Raw genomic sequence first — 23,034 nt, forward strand, 5'->3', positions numbered from 1 at the left:
ACACACACACACACACACACACACATCACAATATTTCAAGTGACCATTGAGGCCATGCACTGTATTAGTTAAAACGTATTGAATTATTTCAATACTTAAACCACAGTGATGTCAAACGTTAAACTGTTCAGTTGTGTAGTTATTTGACAGAAGATTCGTTTTCTATGGCACATTGGGAATTCTGATCGAAAAACAACACATTGTTTTGCAGTCTAACTTAAAACTACACATTCACTATGGTTTGGAATGTGACTCCTTATATTTTTCTGTATACGGCCCAAAAACAAGTTTGCCCAACCCGACTTACATGATTATATCAGAGAGGACAACAACACACCAATAACGAAATGTTTGTTTGTGGTACAAAATCACTCTGACTCATAGTGATGGGTATCGTTAGGATTTTATCGATACTAGTACTCTTATCGATACCGCTTATCGGTTCCTTATCAATATTTTTATTGGCTCCTTTTTGATTATTTTGTTAAATTTAATTAAGAAAAAAATCAATATTGTTATATTATTCTTGTATGTAAACAAATAGTCTTTCTTGAGCAGCAATACAAGAATTTCCAAAATATTTCAAATACATTAACGCAGTTAAACAATTAGCTAAGTGATGAGCTTTCATTGATTAGCCTATTCTAATTAGAAACTCTGTATGGTATCGCTAACGTTACCTGCAGAGGACGAGGATGAATGGCTGTTCGCCAAACAGTCAAAAACTTTGTATTACTGCAGATTTATGTTCTGCTTGATCGGCAAATGTTTTGATAATCTGCTGGTATTACCTCAATTACTACTGAGGGGTTTACTGCATCAAGTAAAATGTAGCCACACCTTGGATCTTTTAGTACTGTTCCGAACCGGAGTCTGTGTGTGTGTGTGTGTGTGTGTGTGTGTATGTGTGTGTGTGTGTGTGTGTGTGTGTGTGTGTCAGAGTCAGGCAGCAACCTCCGGTTCTTAAAACTTGCATTCTCTCTACTGACCAGCAGGGGGCGACTCCTCTGGTTGTATAGAAGTCTATGAGAAAATGACTCTACTTCTCTCTTCATTTATTCCCTCAGTAAACATTGTAAACATGAGTTTATGGTCTCAATCGCTAGTTTCAAGTCTTCTTCAATACAGCATGATGTTCATTTAGTAAATTATGATCCATTTAGAGTCAAACAGACCATAAAGCAGGGGATGCTTTAGGGCGGGGCTACTGTGATTGACAGGTCGCTGAGGCTACCAGAGCCGTGTACGCCGTTTCTACGTCACTCCTGCACATTACAAATATGTCAACTTCCGTTCATCAGTTCAGCAAAAAAACAATATGGCAATAGTCGTAATCCAAGATGGCGACAGTCAAACTCACTGAATTCAAGGTTTCAAAGTGACTATATGGTCAGAGTAAAGCCCAGCTCCGCCCCTCGTGCAAACACAGGCACAGAAACAGAGAGAGAAGGTTTGAGACGAGGAGATCTCACTCCGAAACTTGTAAAGCACCGACAGCGGAACCATTAACTCAGGACCTTATATAATACTCCGGGTGTTTTACACATTTAGAACCAGTTCCCGTTTAGAAACTGGTTTCAGGGAGGAATCCCTATGGCTTACAACTGTGGATTAAATTTAAAACCCTAAACTCCATCCTCAGACAGAGCGGTCATATCTCTATTAACCGCATCAGAAGTTTCAGCGGTGAGAAACTGAGAAGAGCGTTGGACCAGGCCTCTGTTAAAGATCAGCAGATCAAGGGGCTCAGACAAAAGCAGCTTTAAGTTTTTCCCCGTTAAAGAGCCTGTTCCTTAAATCAGCCAGATGAGTTCAGTGTAATGTGTCGGACTGCAGTGTCTGGGAAGACACAGATTATGGCCACTGCAGAGGTACAAAATAAATAAATAAAAAGACTAAGAGTGAATTACTAACTTAAGTCTTATTTTATTCTCTTGCTATTATAATTTTTATTTGGAATAGCTTCTTTTATTAGGCCTAAATGTTGTTTACAGTTCAATGAAGCATGAAAATACATCGATAGTTTAACAGATCAAGTCTTTTTTTCTCTGCAGGGTCAAGCCACAGAGCCGACAGGAGCTGTGCCTGCTGCTTAGGTTCCTAGCGAGAGGGTGTCCCCCACATCAGGGGACATAGTGACTGCAAAGAGGTCTTCCCGTTCCCCGGACCATGTCCACATCCTCCCATTACAGTTGTAAACAAACGTGTCCCAGTCTATTCGCATCTCTACCCAGGACTGATTGGTTTTTAACCAAGCAGGGCACTAGAAGTAAATATTGAAGATACGTCTGGTTGTGATTCTATAGGCTTCAGCATTTTCTTGTTGTAGATCAGCAGGTGGTGATTCAAGCCTTGACTGAGTTTCCAACAGCTGATTTGCTGACCCTGAAGTTAGCTTTTACTGCCACCTCGTCTCCCCAATGTTCTGTTGAGTAATTACCGTCTCCCGGTCACTGCTGTCTAAGCTTTCAATGCCACCATTTTCCTCAGGGACTACCACATGAAGCCAAGTGTCTTTCGGGAGAGATTATACTGAACTGGCTAACAGAGCTCAGCAGGAAAAGACACGACAGTCACTCTGGGCCGTAGTAGTGTTGAGAGGGGACCAGCTGCATCTGCATGACATCACCGACTGCCAGACAGTTTATGAAATTCCTACCCTGCACTCATTTACAAATTTGCCTCTGCCGATACGCCCGACAGTCACAGCGAAATACAGCAGATGGGCCATGTGCTGCAATAAGCAGGGACTAAATACATAGACTCTGATGAGTCTGTACTCTTAGATGTGGCAAGGCAAAAAACTATGTAGGACTAATGTCCAGCCACCCTTTTCCCTTTCACAGTTCATTTTGCTGACTTCCTCATGGCTTTGGATTGTACAACCCTTGAATGGAACAGAATGAATCAAGAACGTTCAAATTTCAAGAAGTCCTTTGGACTATGGACAGAAGTCACAAGACTCCAGCTCGACTTTAACGGACGTGTTGGAAAGTGAACATGTGCACTGTTTCGCGCTTTGTTCCTTGATATTCAAAACACGTCAAGCATGTTGGTGTATATTGTAACGTCATGAGAGGTCAAAATGGCAGGCTAAGGTGGGGTGGTGCAAGGAAAGTCATAAAAACTGGCAAAAATCAAAGGTTGTCAGAAAAATGTCACGATTTATTCTTATGTTACTGGCAACTCAGATAACCCTCGTTATCAAACTCAAAAAGTCCAAAACAAACAAAAAAGCGTCCAAGAGGAGATAATGCTTCGTTCCACAGAACAGTATAACAAAAACTCAAGTTAGGGTGTCCTCGGTTTCACCGGGTCGTCTTCCTTTCAATCCTCCTCAGTCTGGCTCTGTCCTTTTCCTCATGCCGTTCTCCAGTCCAGGTTAGTTCTTGTCTCTCCTCTCATCCTGCAGTCTCAATCAGGTGACTTAAATACCCACACCTGGGTGAGCGGCCTCGGCGGCCATCTTGTGGTGTGGCTGCTGCTCATTAAAGGGGAAGTAGCACCCATCTACCACCTGGGCCCTGGTGATGCCACAATATACTTACTTGTGACTACGTTAAAAAAAAAATACCGATATACTAATACATGTGAAAAATAGTGAAAGGAATGAAATGTACAATCTTTTGACTGGCTAAATAACATAACAAATCAGACCCGGGAGTTGAGAAAAGAAACAAAAACTTGACAATGTAGCGTCATGCATTAAAACAGATCAGTAAATGAGAGTTAACTGTTAGCTATGGCACGATAGCAGCCATAGCTAACATTCATTGGACCTGTCGGTTAATTTAGCTATGAGTTAATAATGAAACAAGCAAGCTAGCGCTAGTTAAGAAAATACATCATTTTGTAAACATTAGGAAGAAGAAACATATCTGCCATATTGCTTTTACATTGACACTGGGAATTAATTGAAGTTACACAAACACACACCAGAGGCATGCAGAATAGACGCACATACAGCCACATATTGAATAAGCTGCACCGTGTCTCAGATGTTCACAGACGCTATCGACTGTCTCCCTGTCACAAAGAGCTGCATGTGACCCGAAACATCGACACATCTAGAAATCCAAAAGCATCTTCCCACATCCGTAGATCGTGATGTTCTGATGTTCCTTTAAAGAACGGAGAGTTATATGCAAAGACGGTCCGTTGGGAGCGTTACTCGTGTTCTGGGTCTATAAGCATGTTTGTGACGATTCTTGTCCTGCCACACTTCAGAGCTAAATGAGATGACATAGACGTGCAAACATGCTGTGTCTGAAATGGAATTCAGCAATTTCAATTCAGCACGTGCGGCGGAATGTAGATAAGTACATTTACTCAAGTACTGTAGTTATGTACAATTTTGAGGTACTTGTACTGGAGTATTTCCATGTTCTGCTACTTTAAAACTTTAAACCTCAGCATCACTAAATTAAAGAGGCAATATCGTAGTAGTTAATGCACTACCTCAACAAGCTACAACACTGTGCTCCAGTAATGTTAAAACAATACTAAAATATGTAATAATAATAATAAGTAGACCTTTGAGTATTTTTACACAGCAGTATTGCTACTTTTACTTAAGTAAAGGATCTGAATACTTTGTTTACCACAAGAGCCCTTATCTGTAAGGGAAATAAAGCTTTCTTTGTGGTTTAGCAGTTGATTCGTGAATGCCGACACATCCACACACGGCGCATGCGTGAACAAACACACTCGCGCTTTTCTTCACACATTCACTCCTTCACACTTAAACTGCAACGGCAACAGATGGAAAAACTAGGGGGAGGCGAGAAAAAGGGGCCGAGAGCCCCGGAGTAAAATAAATGCTGTTCGACTTGGACCGTTAGCGAGCAGCATTCCTCACGACAGGTGTAACATGTTTACCAAACAAACAAGCAACACAGATGTCGGAAAAATGAAAATGGCGACTTGGGAGATGCACGACCTGTGAAAAGAAGCCTGGTATCGGAGCTAGCACATATATTCGGGGGCTTTGAAGGCATCTCAGAGAGACGAGGAGACTGCGAGCCACACCAGCATTGAAAGAGTGTCTCGCAGAATTCGTTTTATGTTACTCGCCCCAAGCAGCTCTGGTTGTTATCATCCAGGGTCACAAGCACTGATGGGCAGTTTTTAAAGCCTCTTCAGGGCAGCGGGGATATCATCTCGCGTCACAATTAAGCTAGACATGTCGACTTCCGATGTGACCTGGACCTGCAACAAGACCACCATCTCTCTAGCATGGCCTCAGGTTAACGAGCTCATTTGTTAATTGCTAACTTGATACCGTTTTCTTTTTCTGCACCAATGGAAAAGATGAAACCATCTTCTTAAGCCGTCTCAATATGGCCACAGGTCTGAGACATTGTAGTTGAAACATTCACAAAGGCTCGTTGTGAGGTCGTCTCTTTATCTATCCGCTCTATATGAAGGACTCCCGGCTGCTTTTGGTGACACACATTGCGATCCAAGAGACTCCTGCAGTCTTTGCTTGTGTGGCCTACTTCCAGGCAATCAAAACAAATTCTCTTTTCCTCGATTAAAAATAATCTCATCACGATGTGCTCTCACTTTAAAGTTAAAAGTTTAAAGTGAAAGCATTTATCCAACGAGGGACTACTTTGTGAACAAAGCAGAGTTGTGAATAGAGGAAGACGTGGTCTTGTTTCCTGTATTCTGAGTTCTGACTTTCTTTAACTGCAGTACAATTGGTGGCACAACTGCCTCCAGTTGGTGGCTTGTGAGTCCTGAATGTTGGATCTGAGGCAATTTTGACTTTCTTTTTTGATGAAGGCAACAGGATCTTTAAACAAATTGATCTTACAGATCACAAGCAACATTCCTCCAGCTTTCCCTTAATTTATAAGGAAGTTTCAAGATGATGCTCCTCATATTGCTCTGCTGTATTGTTTGAGAAAGTGTAACCAGTCCCTCCAGGTCGCCTTCTCCTCCACTCTGTTTTCAAAAGCTCTGAAGAAAGACCTGTATTGAAGCAGGAATATATCTTACAGGAAGGACGGAGCACACATTTTGCCGGACCGGCAGAGCAGCGATGTCCTTTTGTCGTTGCTTAATGTTCACAATGTCATTGTAACAGCTTGAGTCAGAGCTCAAAGTTTGAGGTTGAACGAGTCAGTTTTCTGTCTGCCGTAAAATGGAGAAAACGAGATCAATTTGGACGGCTAGTCAGCCGTCCAAATTGATCTCGTTTTCTCGAGTCCCAGTTTCTCAAAAAGTATGCAATCCCAAATCATACTGTGTCACTGTTATTTCTTGCTTTTTTTAAAAATTGTCTCTCCTTGTCAGAAATCTTGCCAGACGCAGCAGTCTATTATTTCTGCAGAAAATATTGGAAACAGTACAGAAGGGTTAGCGCTTCTATCAGTGTCAACTTCCTGCTACAGTTTGTCCAATGTATGTACATATGGCCCCACACACACACAGTATGGGGCCACATGTACCGGACACATGTGCCACACTTTTTAAGTAATTATAAGTTTAATTAAGTACAACTTGTATTACAAAGAAAAAAGAAGTAATGGTAATGTGCTAAATGAACCTTGTAAACATGGATGCAATATTGAGTCAAAGGTCACAGTTCAGGTTAATGTGTTCCCTTTATGTGTTGCTATGCAGGCACATTCACATCTGAAGATTCTATCAAAATACTACTGCTGTTGTTTTTGTTTAGATCATTGTATCCATTCAATAAAGTCATTAGTATTCAGAATTGATCTATAACTGAAAATCACAATATTTTTAGCTTAATCATAATTTAATATATTGAAGACTCGTTATTTTTTATTCATTTAAATATTTTTTTATTTCATTTAATTTCGAAGTATAATTTTGTTTCTTTAAAACAATATGAACATGACATGTCATTTTACAATCTCACTGAATGCTATTAGCCACCTCAAAGTTCTTTTATTACAGTTACAGTAATAGGATTAACTTATTAAAGTTAAAATTCAGTAATGAGTTACAGTAGGTTCTCCCTCATGCTCTCCGTTACTTAAGACATTTGTGATAATATGATTCACTGCAGTAGCAACAGGACAGTGGTCACCACTGGCTTTATCTTCCAGCATGCATTCTTATTTAGTATGGACATGGTTAGTATGATAATAGACAGTGCGAAGAAAAATCGGTATATTTTATACCACCACAAAGGAAAAGAGAACAAAATGCGTAGTGTGACACCAAACCAGGTGGAGCGACATACAGTAAACACACAAATCAAGGGGAAACTCTGACACTGTATGCACTGTAAAAAAAGTACACAGCGGATGATAAAACGATAAAGTGACAAATGTGCCCCCTTGCTCCGGTGAATCTCTGAGGGGCTGAATGGCATGGGAATGAGCTTTTTAACAGACACGCCGGGGGAGGAAGAAAGGAGTCCCGTTGCAGAAACAGTTGAATTACCATACCGCCGAGGAGCAAATACAAAGCTCCCTGAGAGCAGCGCGGGGATCCGCCATCCAGTGCGGAGCGCTGTTGAAATGCGGATGTTTCACACTGGTAATAAGCAGAGAGGGGAGATCACACAGTTGTTTAAACCTCATACAGAACACCCTGAGAATCCGGGCTTCAGCGCCACACTAAAGCAAACCCGAATATGGAAACGTCTTGGGTCAATCCTGAAACAATTTGACTGAACGAACGTACAAATATGAATTCAAGGCGTAATAATCTTTTTCAACTATTTGAACGACAACAAAACTATTATTATTATTAAAGCAGAAGATGTTAGAAGCCCAGGTTTCCTCGAGCCATGCAGTATCCCAGTTTGTTCTGGTTCCCGAGGAACGACATGAGGCCCACGTAGGCCTCGATGTGGAGCTGCTGCTTCAGGACCAGGACGCCGTTGGCCTTCCCGGGAAACGGCTTCATGGCGTGGGCTTTCTGCGCCGCCTCCTTGAGCCGCTCTTGAAAGTTCTGGATCTGTTGACGTTGACAAGAGGGTGGAAGGATCAGGAATATAATCGGAAAACACATTTATTTCCTGTTTGCAGCTCTCTCGCCTTGGTCAGGCTGTGGTATTCATGAGGTCACAAAATCCTTTTTCAGAGGGATTTCATCTTTTTTTGTCATGTACAACATAAGCGACCGTGTCAAGCACACAATTCCTCACTGTTCCCATCGACTGATCAACTCACGTCGCAGAGGGAAGCGAAGGTGTCGCTGATGCTCCTCACAGGGTGGTTGATGAAGGTGATGCAGGGGAGGTCAGTGGTGAAGGGGTTCCACCTGGAGATAAAGGAGGGCTCCCTCAGCCGGTCCCAGAAGAGTCGCAGCCCCTCCCCCTCCCTCCTGGACACATCAACACACAGTGGAACACAAACGTCAAAGAGGCTCTCTGTCAGTGACACATAGTTAAATGTAAATTGAATGTTTTTGATGTATTCCAATACTAATTGTAGATGGACAGAGACACAGAAATATACACAATCCCTAACTTAATAAATGAATAATGAACGTAATGATCAAGACAAAACAAGAATAGAATGCTGAAAGAACACATACAGCCTTTTCCCCTTCGATTCATAATTTCCAGGTATTGTGTATGATCCAGAACAATGACTTTCGGGGGCAAAATAAAATAGCTTGTCTGTACTTTACTTAACTGGGAGCACAAATAAAAAAACACTTTTAAAAAAGGCAATTCAGCTTTTGGGTGACGAAACCGAAAATATGGTTGCCATTTATAGACACCTTATATTTTGAGTAATACAAAATATAAATGGTAAATGGACTGTACTTGTATAGCGCTGTATAGCACTAAAAACGTATGCATGTCATGTACATACAAATGTCCTTTTAGTTTTCCTGTCGGGTCCGTCTGCTTCTTTGTCAGTTGAACATAATTTGCACATTCGTGTGACGTCGAACTTTTCACCCCACAGTCAAACAACATCATTTGCATCGTCTGGTTCTGACTGTAACAGCAATGATTCAATATCACTAATGCAACAAAATGAAAAAAGTTGGTCGCAAAATGGTTGCCAATGGCAACCTGGCAACTGTTAACATTTTGTTTGCTTCGACATCTGCACACATTATTTCCCCCGAAAGGCGGACCACCGGACCTGTTGGTTCCATGGCAACAATGTAAGAATAATGGAACAAAATGGCACTAACCTGTCCTCAGGGCCAATACTGAATGTGAGTGCAGTGTCATGTCTACCGGTCCTTGAGGTGATCCACAGCGTGTTCCTCATGTTAAAGTAAACACCGCAGGCTTTCATGGAAATGCCCCGGGGGCATATCTTCCCTCAGCCTAATGAAACCTCAGAAGACTGAGAGCAGAGCAAAGACCTCCCAACGCTCCAAGATCTCAGCTTTGAAATGATGTCGGCGTTCATCTACATGCTGTAAAGATTCTCTATCTACTGTTTGTCCATCAAATGTGATCTCTGGCTCTCATATCCCTCAGACTGTAATAACTGTGGGCAATACAGCATCTTTGTTACTGTTCAAAAGGGTCCGGGCCATAGTGGGTTCAAGACACCCTCCTCTGCATCTCTTTTTACAGCCAGTTAGAGCTGTGCGATAAATCGATTTCTATCAATGTGTTTGAAAAGTATGAAGATTTTTGCTTTGTCTTAAAGTAGCACAGAACCGCACAGCCCCTTCCCTGAGCTCCCATAGTTCAGAGCAGCGCCGCAAGAGTTTTCTTTAGTGTCCGACCTCCAGCAAACTGCTGTAAAGTTTGTCTAAAGTCTGTGGCAACTAAAAACAGCAGCACAACTAAACTATTCCGGCAGCTGAATCATGTTCTCATGTGAGAAGAAGGAGAGTGCAAGTTTGTAGGGTGTTTAAATGGAAACGCATCCAACATGTCAGACAGGGTCTTAAGTTGAGCTGGTCTTTTTTTTTTTTTTTTTACTACGCTACAATGAAGCATCAACCAATCATATGTTTTTGTTTGAATCTGTTCCGTTCCATCCAAAGTAATGCCACTGGACAGTTCCCGGTGAAATTTAACCACATAACTACGCCAACGAGCGCTTGAGCAACATTCTGCGACAATATATCTTTTGTAACTAATGCTATGTTATACAGTAGTGTGAACATAGCATTAGAGTGTGTGTGTGTATGTGTGTGTGTGTTTTATGGAGCATATTTATTGTATATTATTTTGTAAAAGTTAGGTTTTTTATCCCAATAATTAACTTTTGGGATTAATCAAAGTTGAATTGCTGGGTTGGTCACTTCACTATTTTCTGATATTATAGAGACCAAAAGATGAATTTATGAATCAAGAAAACAGTTAATTGGATAACAAATAATTTCCTTCAACACTGTGCTAACATTTGCGCCACGTGTTATGTACTGCGAGTCATTTGCCGGCTGCATGCTCACTGAAACACTAAAAAATATGATATATATATATATATTTCGTAGGTCTGACACCAAACCCACAAATGCGTGTGCCTTTGTAACCTCTTAAAAGCTGTATAAGAATTGTGCAAACAGGGCTCATAAAGTGACGCTTGTTACGGCAATCAAGCAGAATGTTTTGGTGTTTTTGTGAATCTGATCTGAACAGCTTTAACTGTGGGATAGAAAGATGTACCTCTGCAAAGTCTAACCTATAATGAACCCGCTGGTTTGCATCCAAAAGTAAGAAGGAAGATAAATAAATCAGCGTGCGGCCGATTTTCCCCAACGGTGTTCTGATTTCTTTTCAGGGAGAGAACTATTAAAACACTTAAAGTGTAAATGGGAACATTAAACAGCTTTGGTGAATTCCACAGGTAAGCTATCTCTGGTAGTGAGAGCAGGACCGGGGATTTCCAGCCAGAGGGTTTTGGACTTTCACCGCTTCGACGCCGCCACGAAAACACAGACAGGGTGAAAGCAGGCTTCGTTACGTCATTCAGGAGATTCTCAAGGAGACGAGGTTTGTATCGAAAATAAAAAACGGACTTACAAACACCTCAAGAAAGAGGATCAAACTGAGGAAAAGCACCTCCTGCTAACCTCCCACTCAACGCACACTGTTCACACCAAACGCGCATAAGAGCAACGCTGCGTTCTGAGCTTAAGGGCAAGTGACGAGAGATTCCTCCCTGGGATTTTTCAAGCGCTTGGGACTCATAAGTCAACACACGAGATGTAAACATCAAACCCAGCTCCAGCTGTCCCACGCCGGCTCAGAGCGAACAAACAAATGGGGTCCGATCGCTCAGTGGAGCCTGCAGTCTTGTCAGCCATCCATACGCGTATCCATCCAACACGCGAAAGGACTACAGAGGGAGAAACGGGGGGGTGGACTGACGACTAGAAAACAAACAAAGATAAGCTCACTCGTTGTACACAACGTCCCGACAATATTCGGCCCTTGAAAAGACATTTACATTATTCATGATGAAGCTGCTCGTGCAACGCTCCGAAGCCTAAACCATACAGCCACATTGCTGCGGATGTCATGATGCAAAAAGCTGTGATATCATAGCCGCGGGCCGTTGGCAAACACGTTTCCACCCCGAACAGCAGAGTCCACGAGCTGAAAAAAACGCTCCAAGGTGTTTGAATTTAGAGCAGCGAGCCCAAAAGAACATTATACGCCTATTGGTGAAAATTCTAATGTGTGCTTTTTGCAATTCGTGCCGTAGACGTCCTATTTATGAAAGTGCAGTTGAGGTGAATTACATGGAATCGAGTCATTGAAGGAAGCAGGGAGTGTGGAACTTCATCCTCGGTGCTGATGATGAAGACGCTGCCTAATCGTCAAATAAGTGCCGGAACTTTTATTTTCAGCCATTAAGCGAACACATTTAAAGTTCCTCATCTATCAGTATACGGAGTTCAATGCCAGTCGTCAAAGTCAAAACACCTAGGAGGTCTCATGAACTCGTTGCTCCAATTATTATGGGTTAACTAAAGTTGCCACAAAACTAACAGCTTTTTTGTTGTTGTTTTCTACTATCCATAGCTCTACATTATTCCATGAAGAACTGGACCAATATCTCGGCCAGTCCTATGTAATAGTACTGCTCTTTGGTTGGCGCAGTATAATATCACCAGTGGGTACTTCCAGAAAAGAAGACATTCTTTTAGAATACAGGTAATTTGGTTGTTTTAACAGAAGGTTAATGTGCTACATTCTAAAGGGCATTCCGCTGAATTTATAGGTGAAGTTTTGGTTTACTTATCATGAGTACTATACTTTAATACATTTTTTCAAGTTAAAAAAAGTTGTCATAGATTTGTCGTAGTATCATTTCATTTAGTGTGAAAACGATCAGTCAACGACATCTCTCGTCTCCCACAATGCACGTCACCATCGCGGGCGCTAGCTTGGATAACGTGGCTATATCCATGCACAAAAGTAACGTTATCTAACCTGATGTGTTTTATCCAGCGACTCACTTTGTCAGTCGGTAAGCGAAAGATCGAGTGAGACCCGTTGTTTGTGTGAGTACATCCTGGTCCTTCTAATTACATATTTTCAGTCTCATACCTCAAAATTTCTTGACGTGAAAAATATTTTAAATTGACAAACATCATTTTTGAAATTCATGGCACAATTCAAACAAGATCCAATAACTATTTGTATTGACTACCGTACGTATTTTTTTCCAAAATAAGGTCTAATGGTGGTCCACTCTCTAAACAGCTCTAACAGAATCTTATCAACACTTTTTGCAGCAGCAGCGGATTATCGGGCAGTAATGGAGACGTGGAGGGAGACGTAGAACAAACACTCCTCTTCCTATTGTTGAGACGTATCTATTGACTCATCTATTGACTCATCTATTGACTGCTCCAGCGACGTCGCCGCTCGAGGGTGACCCCCTAAAAGTTTATCCTCACCGACTCCTCAGCAGAACACTGTGTGTGTAGTTTGATCTCATTTAAGGAGAACTGGTGCGTGTGCACAGCCCTCGTACTCTGCTCCACATGTCAGCGTTTCACTCTGATTAAATCATCTTCTGATGAGCTGCGTAATGCTGACGAGTGATATCTTAAACAGCCACTGTGTGCTGACTGCCCTCTGCTGTCTGAACGTGTGAGCTGCTTTGACTTGTGCAGAACCAGAGGACTGTTTTTAAGAAGCTGTAAAAGACCCAATGCAAAGACTGTCTCAAACTACAGCTTCCTGAGTCAGCAATGTGAGGAAAGAATTCTAGTTAATAAAACAGTTTAACAAGTTGAAGGCGCGGGCTAAATATGGCATCATTCCCTCTGAAACCTTAATACAGAGAAAAGAAAACGAATAAACAGAGGAGAGCAGTGCTGGGATCGTTTCCAATAAATATATATATTTATTTATATTTCCTACAACAGTTACTGAAGCAACATCCAGTGGGGCTTCTTTAAACCTCCACACCCAACTCTTTCAGACAGGAATAAAAAATTAAAAAACGTTTGATAATGTGCTGGTAATTAGTTTGTCTAGACAGTTTGGAAAGAAGGAACGTTAAACACAATCTCTCCCCATAGAAGCAGAATATTGTGTGCTTTCTTCGTCATGGGTGCACCTGGAGATTGCGCGATGAAAACAAAAAAATCTCCAGCACTAAAAATACCGACGCTCCCTGAACAGTATCTATTGGCATCGTGGACGTTTCAGGGAGCCTGATGGAGCGCAGACGCCAAATAACACGCTCCACAGACGGAGTTAGACGTTCTTTGTTCTCAGGCTGGTGGCCTGGGAACACGAAGGGGTCAAAGGTTCACGAAAGTGCTCTCAGTCTCAACTACTTCATCTAAAATATTACCATTTCACACTGGCAGTTGGAGATGTGTCAGTGACATGGCGTGCTGCCGCTTGTAAAACGTCTCTACCACGGGGCGCACACTGACATCGAGTGGTCAGATGACAGCTGTCGGCTGCAGATGTCTTGTTTCCTCGCACTCCCGAAGAACAACAATACCTCGGTAAAAGCTCAGGAGCAGCAGCCAAGCGTCATCACCACGACGGCTGAAAGAGCAGCTGAATCGCGCGGAGCTACTGATTATTTACATCGGCATATGGAGCTTTTATTTGCGTTCAGCGAGTCTGAGCGTTTTGGGACATCAAAGTGAAACGGTCTGAAAGGTCCAAAGTGCGGCCTGTTGAGTCTTTTACCTCCGACGTCGATCAGACCACTGAACACAAAGTCAAACACATCCATAGACGTATCCTGTACAACAGAACTCAAGCCCAAGAGCCCAGCTTAGAGGATAAATTCGACATTTCGGGATATGTGCTTCTGCACCTCCATTGGAGCTTTGGAGCGCCTCTCAGCTCCGGAGACGATTAGCATAAAGGGCTGAAAGCAGCTACTTAGCTAGCACCTCTAAAGCTCAGCTAACAAACATGTGCGCCGCGCTGTTGTTTAGTCTGCATACAACTAGGAATGGAGTTTTTATACTAAACTAAAATATCCATCACCTTCTGCTTCGAGCTCCTGCATCAAGGTTCTCATCCAACTCTTCCCAATACAGATACTGATTGCTGGGTAACGGCTGACATCCAGTACTTCTGATCATCTGATACCAGTGTTGAATTAAAAGATCTGTGGACTGGGATCATTCAATGTGTAAAACAAAATGGAACATTGGAATACATTGATGTAACTGTATTGAGTTGTTATTAATCATTAAAATAATACATTGTGCACCAGCAACTTGGCAAAAAATCTTAAAAATGAACAAGCTATTCGAGTCAGTGTCAGCCCGATATCTGATATCTGATCAGTATTAGTGCATCCCTTCTTAAAATGAAGCGTACCCGAAAAAGGAAAGCAACATTAAACATGGCAGCCGAAAAATGTTCAAAGCCTGACTTTTCCTACTTTTCTCTCACAGTGATTCTTGTGATGTGGAAACAAAGTTTCCTGTACCATCAGAGCAGTGGGGAGGATTCATTCTCATATACACATGAACTTTACTGTAGATCAATTTTCTGCCAAAAATAAGACGGAATGACCTAGACGAACAAAAGAAGACACTTCCTGAGGGAGCGGCAGAGAAGAAGACAGGGAGAAAGAGGGAGGAAGTGGTGAAGATGAAGACAGAGAAGTGTTTGAGGGTCGAGTCTCTCTCATTCCAATCCGTCTCTTTGCTGTTGGACTCCCGGGTGGCTTTCACGAGCGCTTTATGTATAATTCAGCGTAATGTGCGGAGATAAAGCCCCCAATACAGGCCGCGTTCTTCTAAGCTCTTCACAGCGCATTACGTTTTATTCATCAAATTAGTTTTAGTTGGTTTGGTATCCCCTGAGCCGTCTTTAAAAGGTTTGGATGAAAGGACTACATTAATTTTGCCACTAATCAGTTAAGCGACAGCTCCAAGTGACAGCTTTGCACTCCTTACCCCTCCTGAAAAAATAAAAACTCTCAGCTCGTCTCGCTGCCTCGCCTGTTTCAGGCCGTTCGGCGTGTCCCCGCTTGCCCTCATGCCGCCGATCCTCTGCACGAATCCCCCCCCTTCACGGCCTTCTGACGCCGCCCTCAGCGCCGTGTCACTGCTCTCACTGACAACCCCGATCACTGTCCATGCTTTCAAGTAAATCATGCACACTTCAACCTTTGAAATCCTCCCAAAAAAGGCTGCATGTTACATTCTTCATTACAGCCTCTAAAAATCTCCTCAGAGCTTGAGAAAGCATTGTGTGACACGTGACTTGAGAAGAAAGGTGCGAAACAACGACATACCAGCAAACGAGGCATGTTTGGTGTTAAAGCTCGAAGGTTAATCGTGTGATAAAAGGGATTTTTACTTTCCTGAAGCAAATAAGAGCACGGAGCAGATAATTAGGGCTAATATTTGTAATTCTCCATGTGTTTTTTTTTTTTTTTCATCAGCGACGAAAGATCAATTTTAAAAGCAGACTCACTGAAAATGACTGAAAAATGAGACAGGACACCAGAGATCCAAAGCTTTCTCTATACACACAGTGCATGGGTCTCTATGAAGTTAAAGAGTCAGGAGTTTCCTGGTTATCATTTCCTGCCACAAATCAAAAGACCTTGTGAGGTTAAAGCTGCAGCTTTCTATGGATAGTAGCAATACGTTCACTGTTGAAGGACCGATGAGGACTTACTGAAGCAGGGAGTGCTTTGGGAAGCTGAACTGGCCGTGGGAGATGCGGTCGATAATGTTCAGTGGGATCCTATGGATTTGGTCACAGTTGAACATGACAAAGTCGTACTTGAACACCAGGAGGGAGTTGTCCGCGATGACGACGAGGCGCTCTTTTTCATTGTTCCAGTGATCCACCCTGAAACAACCAGAGAGAGAGAGAGAGAGAGAGAGAGAGAGAGAGAGAGAGAGAGAGTTAGAATCTGTTCTTGATATCTAGATTTTAAATTTGACACACCATACAGCACATTTCTGTATGTCCAATGAGCAAAAGGTGACAGTCGTATTGTCTTTATGTATACAGAGTGTAACAAGCATAAGGACCGGTATGCACCAAGTTGGCAGTTTATTAGTTTATTATTTCACTAACTAAGTGTACAGTAGATTAAAGTATTTAGTTAAACTGCAGAGGGTCCCAACCTTTCCAGCTTGTGACTCCTGAAACGATCCCGTTGCGATCCCGCAACTTTGGATAGAGCTTAGTCTGCATGGTGATTTAGTCATGCCCACTAAGGAGATTGACTGAGTGCACAACCGTTGTTTTCAAATAACAATTAATCTTTTTTTTTCTTTTTAACAGTATTATTAATAAGCTAATATTTATACTAAAATAGGCTATACTTCACAGACATTCAGCACCCCCATGAACGCAGAATGGAACGACCCTTTGTTTCCTGAACACATTTTCCCGCCACTGCAACAGGCTCCTGAGATCGAACCGTGAAAGACGTGAATATTCACCTCTTGATGTTGGTGTTGTACAGGAGGTTATTTGAAGTCAACACAAAAACATGTATAACAAAGCTGCTTAATTATGTACTGTAAAAGCTTCACAATTTTCCAAAACCGCCCTCGGCAAAGATCATACAATATGCATGCGAGCATTTCTAAGTTGCTAAGTTTTTACCACCAAAAAAAGAAAAAAAGGAAAGCAAAATCTAATGAAGAGAAACACCTTCAAAGCAAACAAACTAGAGTCTGCTTTCTATTTCGGCCTCAAAGTGTGTTAAAAAATGTCTGCGTTATTAATTCGAATCACAAAAAGCATAATATCCCCCCCACACACACACACACACACACACACACACACACACACTCTCTCTCCCTCACTGCTGCGCACACAACTAGTTCATGGGGCCATGGACTCTCTTTCTACGGCCCGCTGAGCCGCGCTCGTGTGGCCCGCTCCCAATGAAACACTCGATTGCTGCTGGCAGCCGCAGGCCAAAAAAAAAAAAAAAGGGGGAAAAAAAAGAGACAAGTTCAGTGAACAGCTGCGGCATCATGGGAAAGGTGTGGGTGAAGAGCTATGACTGTGCTAATGAAATGAGTTAGCCCAAACTTGACTGGGCACGGCATCGCGGACGGTACAGAGGTGTTACAGAGATGCACCATCAGACCGTGGGAGGCCTGACAAGCTGTTGGCACTTGGCCTGACAGAACAACACAGTGCTGGACTGAGGTAGCCAGCTAGCAGCTCTACTGTAGGTACACACATACAACCACCTCCTCTATTTGTAAGTCAAAACATTTTCATTTTATGATCAGAGAAAGCATAAACAAATGGGAATTATATAATCAAATGGAGGACACATAACCAAAACGAAAGAGGAACAGTCTAAGCCATTAAAGCAGATGCATTGAGATCACCTTGCTCTTTCTAAAGCTAGTGACAATCCTCAGCAAGGCCAGATTTTAGGAATTTTCTCATGCTCTTATGACATAAATCACCGTCCTCCCTCTGGGGAAATTCTGCAGCAGCGTCACAGAATTGCCATATAATGCACTCTCTCTTATGCCGGCAGACTTCCTACAGCGGCGTCTGCGCTGGCGGTAACTGCAGGGCCAAATGTAGGACAAGCGTTAACGTGTGTTGGACAGAGCTGCATAAATGGGATGCATTATTAATTCTCACACGGCCGGCCTTTAAAATGTTTCCTGAAAGCTTGTGCGGGGAGTGATGCAACCCGACGTCTCGCAAGTGCACTTGGTAAATGTCTTGCAGTCGTGTCATTTTGCTCCGCGTTGGAGGCAGTTAGTTCACTGCCTCTGCATTGACTTGTGTGATATTCAACTATGGTATTAGGCGTAATTAATACAGATGTCTCTATCTGATCACGCGGAGCCAATATAGACTGTAGTATATCATGTGTAGGTCCGGTCAATACCCGCATTCCTGCGGACGCCACATCGAACCACCTGTCCATCTCAAGCTCCATTTTACCCTCACTCTCGTGAACAAGACCCTGAGACACTTGAACTCCCTCGCTTGAGGCAGTGATTCACTCCCAACCCTGAGGGCGCAATCCACCGTTTTCCGGCAGAGAACCAATGGCCTCAGACTAACTGTCAATCCAACCGCTTCACACGCAGCTGCAAACCGTCCCCAGTGCTTGCTGAAGGTCACGGTCTGATGGAGCCGACAGAAACGCATCATCTGCAAAGACAAGAAACCAAATTCTGAGGTCCCCAAATCAGACGCTCTCCTCGCCCCCGGCTGCACCTTAAGATCCTGTCTATGAACCAGAATCGGTGACAAGGGACAACTCTGGCCAACATCCACTGGAAATGTGTTTGACTTTGTGCGGAGCATACCGACACAGCTCTCACTTTGGTTATACAAGGACCGGATGGCTCGCAGAAATGGCCCCGGTACCCCACATGCCTGCAGTAACCCCCACAGGACTCTCTTGGGGACATGACCACAAGCCTTCTCCAAGTCCACAAAACACATGACGACTGGATGGTCAAATTCCCATGACCCCTCCAACAGACCTGCAAGTATAAAGAGCCGGCCTACTGATCCGAGGCCTCCTTCCCAGCGCCTACGAATTAACTTTCCTGGGGAGGTTGAGCAGTCTGATACCTCGATAATTCTCTACAGTCCCCCTTTTTAAAAATGGGAACCACCATTCCGGTCTGCCACTCCACAGGCACTGTCCCCAAACCTCCAGGTGAGACTGAAGACAGCCCAACAATGTCCACAGCATTCAGCATCTCAGGGCCAATCGGCCCCGCCGCCAAGGAGCTTCATGACCACACCACCGACCTCTGCCAGGGATATGGACGAGTCTTCTCCCGAGTCTTCAAACTCTGCCTCTTCCATGGAGGATGTGTTCGTCGGTTTCAGTGGTTCCACAAAGCGTTCATTCCACGGCTTGACAATGTCCTCAGCCCTGATCTGACTGAAGTTCTCCGCCCTGAGTTGTATGTCCATGCGGGATAATAAAGTTGATCTGAATCTGAACAACGCTGTGGGTTTTCATTAGAGAGCCTGGCGTTCTCAGCTGGGGAAAAAAAGCGCTTTAGTGGACACGGCCCCTCAGGGGGTAATGACACATAATCTAATCAGCAGATCAGAGTGTTTCTTAACAGTATTAGTTAAAGCTATTTAAGCGTACTGTATAACATTGGGAGCTGAAACAACGAGTTGATCTTGATAAAATGAATTGTCCATACATTTGATGGATTGTGTATGATGTTTTTACAGAGCAAAAATGCCAAAAACTCACTCTGCCATCAGCCAAATGCTGTGAACGCTGCCATCTACTTCTTCATCCACCAGAGCTTCAACGTCTTTGATAGCCTGTTTCAGAGTGCCAGGCTGAGGAGACAGAAATGCATGGGTGTCACTTTCTAATTTTCCATTGTGACAATCACAATGTGTGACAGAAAGCTTAAGGGGTGATCTTTGAGGCAGACGCACAGCTGGGACTGGTACTCCAACAAAATGTCAGCGCGTCTGTGTGTCAAACAAAATGACAATAAACAAAAAAACATGAAGCCTTCCGCATATGAAAATGAATGCTAATGAAGAAAGCTGAGCGTGCATCTTCCGTGTGTATAAATCTGAGGAACTCAGGTATTTGAAGACACAAGAGAAAGCTTCTGTACATAATACACTACACATCCAAATGTCTGTTTTCCAATGCACTAAGTCATTTCTATAACATGTAATTCTATCCTCGCACGTTTTATTATTTCAATGGCGAGTTGAAAAGATGAGGAGTTCATATTGAGGGCTCCTGGCAGTCTTACTGACATCTGAACCCGGTGCTGAGCCGACCTGGCAACGTGTGAGGACTTCTTATAGCAACCCAACCCAGGCCTGCAATGAACATATAGAGAATATTTTGCATTCTCCATTGAAATTTGAATAATATATAATACAATAAAAACATATGCTAATAATGTAACAACAAACGTTGTAATAAACTATTCGCCATAATATAGTAAGTGTCCCTAAGAGCATTATGTTGTTCTGTTGTCAGTTTTGTTGCTGAATAATATTACAAACCAGCGGTACATCAACAGATTCATATACTCTATGTGCTGTTTACTTCCTGAGCAGCGGTTAGCTAGCAAACATGCTCAATGACAATGTATATATGTCAGAGGGAAAGCTTGCATAATGTGTTATAATGACAAAGTAGTGGTCATAGTGAGTGAAACCGTGATCTGAGATGGACGTTGCAAAATGTGTTATGTATCTGGAACTGTTCATTGGCTAAGTTTGATATCTGTCAAGCTGAATGGAGCCGAAAAACAGATTTATTCTGGTCAAAAGACTGAAAAAGAACTCTTTCTGTGAGAGAAAAGGACATCGGATATATCCTGGAATGTAATGATATGCTTTTGAGAAACCATTGTAACTAAAGCAAACTGTGGCTAAAGGAGCAACACACTGTCTTCACTGTTTACAACGTGTTCCAGCATCTGCTCATCCGTCTCTTCGTTCTGAAACCGGGCCTCTCACAGCGACAGCCTCCTTTTATTAGTCTACAAAGATGATTTGATTACAGTTATTGAATCAAAATTAATTACTCAGTATTTTATACAGTGGGGTAAAAGCAATAACACAATGTTGAAATACTCATAAAGTTTTAAAACAACAGCCCAGTAATATTGTTGTCTGTTATCACGCACGCACGATTTGAATGTAGTTGCTGGTCGAGGTGGAGCTTTTTAAAAGCTTAACATACGGTTAATACGAAATATCTCAACCAGCAAAGTAGTTAATTAAGGGACGTGTGCAGAGACTGCAGCGCATTGAGCTAACTCTGGCGCAATCAATTGCTAAGCTAACATACGCAAAATAAAATAAATATACTAATAACTACAGCTGTTAACTGTACTATAGAATACGTATAAAGCTAGAGTATCAAAGTATAACCTAAGTACAAGTAACATTGTCAAATTGAAACAAAAAGTACAGTAAATTAGGTACAACGTAAAATTTTACCTAACTTAAATAGTTTAACGCTTGCCAGACAATTTTCATGAATGTCTGTTGCAAAGTGATGTGATATTTCTACAACTGTATAAAAAAATGAATTGTTTCATCAACATATAGGCAGCACAAAGTTCCCTGTTGTCAAGTGGAAAAGTGAAAGTCTTTACCCTCAACACGAAGAACCTCCTGATCTTGAACTGGTCCAGAGATGGCTCCACGGAGATGTCACTGCGCTGGGGGCGGGCCGCTCCGACATCCGCTGCCCGCTCCTCCTTGCCCTCTGTGGGGGCAGTCGGCTGAGTGTCCCCAGTGCTCTCTGTGGGGGCAGTCGGCTGAGTGTCCCCAGTGCTCTCTGTGGGGGCAGTCGGCTGCGTGTCCCCCGTGCTCTCTGTGGGGTCAGTCGGCTGCGTGTCCCCGGTGCTCTCTGTGGGGGCAGTCGGCTGCGTGTCCCCGGTGCTCTCTGTGGGGGCAGTCGGCTGCGTGTCCTCCGGGCCGCCGGCGGAGGAGCTGAGCTGCTGCTGCTGCTGCTGCTGCTGCTGCTGCTGCTGCTGCTGCTGCTGCTGCTGCTCCTCATCGCTTGGCGGCGCTCTCTCCTCTTCGGCTTCTGCCATGATGGAGCTTCAACAACACCTCTCTCAACATTAACAACACTTACGTCGAGCTATTTAGGCTACCAAGTTACAGACTGTCACATACATATCGACTCCGCTGCAGCGAGGCTTTTACGACTTTTAAATCACCTCTAGTAGTCACGCTGGGTGAACAACTTCCCCAGTATCGAAACTTGCATACACACTCCCAACACACATTTACCCCCTACATCCCTTGAGTTTAGATTTCAAAGTGCTGGTAAAATATGACTTACCGCTGATTATCGGCGTCGCGGAAGGTGTTCACCGGATCAGCAGGTCTCGATAAAGAGGCAGAACAGGTGCATAACTTCCTTGTTCCGACTGTAACGTTTGTTTTAATGGGCGTGGGCGGCAGCAGCGCACCGGAGCAGGATGCATTTCAGAATCAGGCCTTTTCATTGCTCTGGTAACACCTGCACACGCGCTGCACCTACACCAATCTATAAATAGGTACGCTGCTGGTTTGGGACTGGTTTCATACTGTACTGAATGAAGATCATCTCAAGTTTGTGTTGCTTATTTATGAATGTTGTGAGACTGTGTGGGGGCTTTGAATCCGTGCACACAGTGCTCATTTTACTCTCTTTGTGAGGGCCCTTTGTGGCCTCATAATAACTCCACTTGCTTCTAGGTGCATGACCAGATTTACCTGTTAGGATTCACTGGGCCAAAGGTTTCCCCTCAGACCTCACTATTTGTGCTTTGTAACTGTTGAGTCCGTTTGAAGCAGTTGGATTAAACTCAATTTTACACCCACGGCACAATATAAGCTAAAATAAAGTTGGCCCTACAATATAGGGTCAACTTTATTGACCCCTACAAGATAGGGTTCCTACATTGTAATGATGTAGGAACCACTACCACCATTGTTGTTGTACTTAAGTGCTTCTAATTTCTTGATCAAATTTTTTCAATTAATCATATTATGTACATATTATGTACACTGCGAATCAGCGGCCCTGTTGCAGTTGCCATCTTTCCACAGTGTGTGTGTGTGTGTGTTTTTTTAAGATAAAGTACACACAATGTAATATTGGTTCCCATTGTGTCATAATATGTGAATACTGTGTGTTTTTCATTGATATAGGGGTAAAA

At 43.0% G+C, this 23,034-nt stretch overlaps 1 protein-coding gene across 1 annotated transcript; it reads right to left on the reverse strand.

Moving 5' to 3' along the window:
- Nucleotides 1-6,905: 6,905 nt before the first annotated feature.
- tprg1 (tumor protein p63 regulated 1) lies at nucleotides 6,906-21,920 on the reverse strand. Its single transcript, XM_068707846.1, has 6 exons — nucleotides 21,849-21,920; nucleotides 21,475-21,818; nucleotides 19,587-19,678; nucleotides 16,037-16,213; nucleotides 8,157-8,310; nucleotides 6,906-7,941 (listed from the first exon to the last, which is right to left on the reverse strand). The coding sequence occupies exons 1-6, from the start codon at nucleotides 21,916-21,918 to the stop codon at nucleotides 7,747-7,749; spliced, it is 1,032 nt and encodes a 343-aa protein (XP_068563947.1). The 5' UTR covers nucleotides 21,919-21,920; the 3' UTR covers nucleotides 6,906-7,746.
- Between the last annotated feature and the right edge of the window lie 1,114 nt (nucleotides 21,921-23,034).

This window comes from Cebidichthys violaceus, unplaced genomic scaffold (assembly GCF_023349555.1).
Source record: "Cebidichthys violaceus isolate CVI_PGR_0920_01 unplaced genomic scaffold, fCebVio1.0.p SCAF_13, whole genome shotgun sequence".
NCBI classification, from domain to species: Eukaryota; Metazoa; Chordata; class Actinopteri; order Perciformes; family Stichaeidae; genus Cebidichthys; species Cebidichthys violaceus.

Bases quoted from the DNA above. Each gene is read 5' to 3' on its own strand.
- tprg1 (XM_068707846.1), bottom strand. From the start codon at position 21,918: ATGGCAGAAGCCGAAGAGGAGAGAGCGCCGCCAAGCGATGAGGAGCAG. The intron at 21,819-21,848 runs AGCAGCAGCAGC...AGCAGCAGCAGC, and splicing joins GCAGCAGCAGCAGCAGCAGC to TCAGCTCCTCCGCCGGCGGC. The intron at 7,942-8,156 runs GTGAGTTGATCA...CAACGTCAACAG, and splicing joins CCTTCGCTTCCCTCTGCGAC to ATCCAGAACTTTCAAGAGCG.